The following is a 6,733-nucleotide window of genomic DNA, read 5'->3' on the forward strand; positions in this document are numbered from 1 at the left end:
GGATTTTTTGTAGTTTTTGTAGAGATGGGGTTTCACCATGTTGGCCAGGCTGGTCTCGAATTCCTGACCTCAGATGAATTCCTGACCACCCACTTCGGCTTCCCAAAGTGCTGGGATTACAGGTATGGGCCACTGTGCCCAGCCTACATTTTAAGATGTAAATTAAAGTCATCCTTGAGGAATTTTCAATGACCAGGAAAAAAGTTGATATACTATTAAAAGAACAAGAAGGGGCCAGGTGTGGTGGCTTATGCCTGTAATACCAGCACTTTACAAGGCCAAGGCAGGTGGATAGCTTGAGCCCAGGAGTTCGAGACCAGCCTGGGCAACATGCAAAACCCCATCTCCACTAAAAACATGAAAATTAGCTAGGTGTGGTGGTACACACCTTGTAGTCCCAGCTACTCTGGAGGCAGAGGTGGGAGGATCACTTGAGCCCAGGAGGTCGAGGCTGCAGTGAGCCATGATTGCACCACTGCACTCTAGCCTGGGTGACAGAGCAAGACCCTGTCTCAAAAACAAAACAAAACAAACAAAACAAGGGCCTGGCATGGTGGCTTACATCTGTAATCTTAGTGCTTTAGCAGGCCAAGGAATTGGTAACCAGCCTGGGCAACATAGTGAAACCCTGTCTCTAAAAAAAAAAAAATAGAATAAAATAAAATCAGCCAGTTTTTTCCACTTGAGTCCAGGAGTTGAGGTTGCAGTGAGCCATGATTGCGCCAGAGAACTCCAGGCTGGGCAAGAGTGAGACCCTGTCTCTAAAAAAACCAATCAACAAAGAAAAACCTAACATAAACAACAAAAAGAAGATCCAACACTACAGTTATGATTAGAATAATGCTAAACAGGCCGGGCACGGTGGCTTACGCCTGTAATACCAGCACTTTGGGAGGCAGAAGTGGGAGGATTACTTGAGCCCAGGAGTTTGAGACCAGACCGGGCAACAAAGCAAAATCTTGTTTCTACTAAAAGAAAAAATTGGCTGAGTGCAGTGGCTCACACCTATAATCCCAGCACTTTGGAAGGCCGAGGTGGGCGGATCATGAGGTCAGGAGTTCAAGACCAGCCTGACCAACACAGTGAAACTCTGTCTTTACTAAAAATACAAAAATTAGCTGGGCATGGTGGTGTGCGTCTACTCCCAGCTACTCAGCCGGCTGAGGCAGGAGAATCACTTGAACCCAGGAGGTGGATGTTGTAGTGAGCCGAGATTGCGCCACTGCACTCCAGCCTGGGCGACAGAGCAAGACTCTGTCTCAAAAAAGAAAAAATTAGCCGGGTGTGGTGGTGCGTGCCTGTAGTCCCAGCTACTTGGGAGGCTGAGGCAGGAGGATCTCTTGAGCCTAAGAGGTTGAGGCTGCAGTAAACTGTGATGGCGCCATTACACTCCAGCCTGGGGGACAGAGTGAGACCCTGTCCTAAAATAAATAAATAAAAAGCCCAAAAGGAGATACGCCAAATTGTTAATGACTACTTCTGTGTTGTGGAATTTATTTTTTCCTCTATTGATATACTTTCTTTAGTTTTTCTGAATATATTACTTTTATAATCCAGAAAATAGTACAACTAAAGAGAGTTTGCAGTAACATGAGAAAATGTTTATGATGTTATTAATGTGAAGTGAAAAAAGCAGCTACAAACTGAATACACCATGTGGTCACAGCTACGGAGAAACCATGCACAGGGAGAAACAGTGGAAGGACACACCTCCGAAGGGCAACTGTGACTGTCTCTGGTAGTGGGGTTTTGGATGACTGCTGTTTTTCCCTTTTTACTTTTCTGTGTTTTCCAGGTTTTCAACACTGAGCCTGTGTAACTTTTATTGGGAAAGTAAACCTCGATAAATTAAAAAAAAAAAAAAAAAAGGCCATTAGTATGGTAGAGGTATGTCTGGGCACAAGCTATACCCCATCCCAACACAAATGGCATAATGAAACCAAACTGATATCACACAAACAAAACAAAAAGCTACATGGAAAAAAGAAATACAGACTAGTGAGAAAGGGCCCCAAACACTAACAGTTGTTGTCTTTGGGTAGGTCTATGGGTGAATTATTAATTTTTCTCTCTTCTTTATTTTCTATAAATGAACATGCATGGCTCTTGTGATGGGAAAAATAAAACAAAATAAGATAAAGTCATTTAGATCAAATGACACAACAGGTGGCAAAAGACTTACTTTGAAGAAGAGGTAGAGTCCCAAGAGTGTACAGCTGGCGATGATGGGGAAGCGGGCGGCATCCCGGCTGGTGATCGTTTCAGGCATGTCCGAAGCATTCTAGAGGAGAGAAGAATGGCAATGGCTCAGCATGGCTGGTTCCCGTGTGTTCCTGCAAGGCTCTTCAAATGCTGTTCCCTTGGCTAGGAATGCTGCCTGCCTCATCCTGGGGCAGGATGCTCTGATCCTGCCACTTTTTTTTGAGACGGAGTCTTGCTCTATCACCCTGGCTGGAATGAAGTGGCACAATCTTGGCTCACTGCAGCCTCCGCCTCCTGGGTCCAAGTGATTCTCCTGCCTCAGCCTCCCGAGTAGCTGGGACTATAGGCATGTGCCACCATGCACAGCTAATTTTTGTATTTTTAGTAGAGATGGAGTTTCACCATGTTGGCCAGGCAGGTCTTGAACTGACCTTAAGTGATCCACCTGCCTTGGCCTCCCAAAGTGCTGGGATTACAGGTGTGAGCCACCACGCCCGGCTGATCCTGCCATTCTGCCATAAGGAGATCTGGACCCTGATCAAGAGACCAAGGAGAACCCAGGGCATGTGTGACACATCTGGGAGAAGGGCTATGGCAGAGGCCATTCCAATATGGAATAACTGAAAGAAGAAAACTTGAACACGAGTGATGCCACAGCAGTTTCAGACCTCTCGAAGAGAATTGTTTTCAGTTTTCTAATGGATCAGCTAAGAGGGAAAAATGACTATTCTGTCATCCAGTAGGTACTTAATATTATGAGTTGAAATTAACAACAAACAAGACAGACAATGGCTGAAACTGCACATAGGGAGACACCAACTGTGAGGAGAAGCAAATCTTGACAAAACTTAAATTTAAGAAATTTGACTGGCAGACTTGAAAATGGTAAAAATAAAAGCCACAATTAAATTTATAATGGCAGATGCTACAGTTGGCAAGAATGTGATGTGGGTAAAGAACTGATGAAGGATAAATATTTACATGAAAAAGAACTAAATGCAATAAAAACAATTTCAGTGTTATAAAAATGAAAAGAATTAAAAATGGAGTAACAGACCAACGTAGGAATAAATTAGCTTCATGGAATTCATGCCAAAGGAGGCTGGGCGCAGTGGCTCACGCCTGTAATCCCAGCACTTTGGGAGGCTGAGGTGGGTGGATCACGAGGTCAGGAGTTCAAGACCAGCCTGGCCAACATGGTGAAACCCCATCTCTACTAAAAATACAAAAATTAGCCGGGTGTGCTGGCACACGTCTGTAATCCTAGCTATAGGAGGCTGAGGCAGGAGAATCACTTGAACCCAGGAGGCAGAGGTTGCAGTGAGCTGAGATCATACCACTGCATTCCAGCCTGGGCGACAGAGTGAGACTCTGTCTCGGAAAAAAAAAAAAAAAAAATTATGGTGAAGAACTTTCTTTTTTTTGAGATAGAGTTTCACTCTGTCACCTAGGCTGGAGTGCAGTGGCACAATCTTGGCTCACTGCAACCTCTGCCTCCTGGTTCAATCAATTCTCCTGCCTCAGCCTCTTGAGTAGTTGGGACTACAGGTACATGCCACCATACCTGGCTAATTTTTGTTATTTTTTGTAGAGAGGGGGTTTCGCCATGTTGGCCAGGCTGGTCTCAAACTCTTGGCCTTAGCTTCACAAAGTGCTGGACTACAGGCATGAGCCATTGTACCCGGCCAGAAGTTTCTAATGAAAATTTATCAATGATAATATAGTACTGGTATAAATTTATTTTCTTTCTTTTCTTTTTTTTTTTGGTATAAATTTGTATTCCAAACAGGGTCAAAAGCTTTCAGGATCACAGTGCTTTCTACCTGCCCTCTCTCTGCCAGGCAAAATCCTCACAGTCCTCAAGGGCCTAGTAAATGTCACTGCCATGAAGCCCTTCCAGATTTTCCCACTGGGACAAGCCTACTCTACAACTGTTTTATATCATGGCTACCAAAAGTCCTAACAATGCCAGATTAGACTTCTGCTCATGCCGAAGTCCTTTCCATAGTAGCCACAGACTCATTACAGTGCCTGAGATTCTACCATCACCATGTCCATCCTGCGAGTAAAACACCAGCATCCCTAGAAGACGGGATCACATTCAGTTATGGAGACTCACAAATATTTTGGCTCACAAAAATCAACAATAAAAAACCTGCTAAGAGAGAGGGTGTCTGGAGAAGGTAAGGCTGGCTTAGAGAGGCCCTAGTGTCCCAGGTGGAAGGTTGCAAAGAGGGAATGAGATGGGGCAGAGGGCAGTAAGCCCACAAAATGACTACTAGGAGAGGGAGGTGTGGGCTAGATTCGAAATCCTGGGTTTAAGTAATCCTCATGCTTCAGCCTCCCAAGTAGCTGGGAATACAGGCATTTGCCACTGTGCCCAGCTAAAGGAAGTACATAGACAGCACTGGCCTAGAGTATAAACCTGTCCAGCCTTTTGGGGAGGGCAATTTGGCAGGATGTATTAAATTGAAATTTCCACATGCCCAAAGATACAAAAAGAAGAGCCACAGAACAAGAACTACAAATGGCTCTTAATAGTAAAAAAAGAGTGTTTATTCTCACTCCTAATGAGCTCAAACTAAAGCACACTGAGATTCTGTTTTTTGTCTATCAGAAAGATAAGAATCCACACACTGGGTAACATACTGAGTCGGTGGGGCTATGGGGGAAAGAGGTAGTCTCCCACACTGCCTATGGGAGTCAATCTGTCTTCCTGTAGAAAGCAACTAGGCAATACATAAAAAATCACAAATGCACATACCCTTTGACCAAGCAATTCCACCTGTGGGAATTCTCCCTACAGATATAGTTCATACATAAGTAAAATGCTACACATAAAGTGTATCCAAGGTATTCCTTGCCCTGTTAATGGCATGCTGAGTGACTGGGTTTACTTCTCTGTCAAACAGGAGGATAATCTCTAGCCTCACTTCAAAAAAGGTCTAAGAGCCTTCTTTTTTTTAAAGAAGGTTTTTTTTAAAAGAAAAGAAAAGAAAAGAAAAAAAGTGACAGGGTCTCGCTCTGTTGCCCAAGCTGGAGTGCATAGCTTACTGCAGCCTTGAACTCCTGGCATCAAGTGATCCTCCTGCCTTGGCCTCCCAAAATGCTGAGATTATAGGCGTGACCCACCACACCCAGTCCCATAAGAGTCTTAAACCAAATGAGATATGGGATGCGAAACAGCCTGGCAAACTGTAAAGTACTGTGCTTGTATTGGGGGTTGTGACTATCAGGGAGAGGTGAGTGAGGAGGCCCCTAACCACACCCTTGCCTATGCATGGCTGAGGCAGCCCAGGCACTGGGCTGGAAGGTAGACCATCCCCTCTGGAGCCACTGGAGGTAGCTACATGTGAGTCACTTGGATGGCTCTGCCAAGAGGTGGAAGCGGGGTGGGTGAGCAATACCCACATGAGAGGCCCGGTTTCCTTCCTTCCCTATTCTCTCCCAACCCTTGGCTTCTGCTTTTGCCAGTAGTGTGCTGTTGGACTTGGGCAAGTTCCTCATCCCCTCTGAGTACCTCCACACATTTAATACATTTCCTATGTAGCAGTAGTATGGATACAAAAATGAGTTCCTGATCTTGACGCACTCACAGGCAGGTAGGTTAATACTGTGACATGATACGTATCACAGAGAACATATATTCTATTTTATGGAATGCAAAGCAAAACTGGTTGGGTACGGTGGCTCACGCCTGTAATCCCAGCACTTTGGGAGACAGAGGCGGGCGGATCACCTGAGGTCAGGAGTTCGAGACCAGCCTGGCCAACATGGTGAAACCTCGTCTCTACTGAAAATACAAAAATCAGCTGGGCATGCTGGCACGCACCTGTAGTCCCAGCTACTCGGGAGGCTGAGGCAGAAGAATCACTTGAACCATGGAGGCAGAGGTTGCGCTGAGCTGAGATGGCTCCATTGCACTCCAGCCTGGTGACAGAGCGAGACTCTGTCTCAAAAAAAAAAAAAAAAAGAATGAAAGAATGGGGTAATTTGACTTGGTTGATATAAAAATACCTCTGTGGTAAGAATCATGTATTTGATACATATATAAATATATATAATTTAACATAAGTATAGATTTTATGCATGACAGAATCACAGGAAACTACTGGGGAGAGGATTATGGTTCATTTGTACTTTAGGTCGAAAAAAAAATTTTTTTAAATTTTGAGACGAAGTCTTGCTCTGTTGCCTAGGCTGGCAACAAATTTTTTAAATGATGTACATTATTGATGAATTGGTTTATTTATTCACTTATGAATGAGATGGGGGCTCACTATGTTGCCCACACTGGTCTGTAACTCCTGAGCTCAAGTGATCCTCCCACCTTAGCCTCCCAAAGTGCTGGGATAACAGGTGAGCCACTGCACCAGGCCTACACGTATTTTTTTTTTAATTGAGCCTTTTTTTGTTTTTAATTGAGACAGAGTCTTGCTCTGTCGCCAGGCTGGAGTGCAGTGGTGTGATCTCAGCTCACTGCAACCTCTGCCTCCTGGGTTCAAGTGATTCTCCTGCCTCAGCCTCCCAA

At 44.6% G+C, this 6,733-nt stretch overlaps 1 protein-coding gene across 2 annotated transcripts in view; it reads right to left on the reverse strand.

Moving 5' to 3' along the window:
- The window catches only part of HM13 (histocompatibility (minor) 13), a 56,646-nt gene that overhangs the window by 42,150 nt on the left and 7,763 nt on the right, over positions 1-6,733 (reverse strand). For both annotated transcript variants that reach the window (XM_011960159.1, XM_011960152.1), the window contains exon 2: positions 2,183-2,281. In XM_011960159.1, the coding sequence (XP_011815549.1) occupies positions 2,183-2,281 (99 nt within the window). The remainder of the gene's footprint in view (positions 1-2,182; positions 2,282-6,733) is intronic.

Source organism: Colobus angolensis, unplaced genomic scaffold (genome assembly GCF_000951035.1).
Source record: "Colobus angolensis palliatus isolate OR3802 unplaced genomic scaffold, Cang.pa_1.0 Scaffold114, whole genome shotgun sequence".
Taxonomy (NCBI): Eukaryota; Metazoa; Chordata; class Mammalia; order Primates; family Cercopithecidae; genus Colobus; species Colobus angolensis.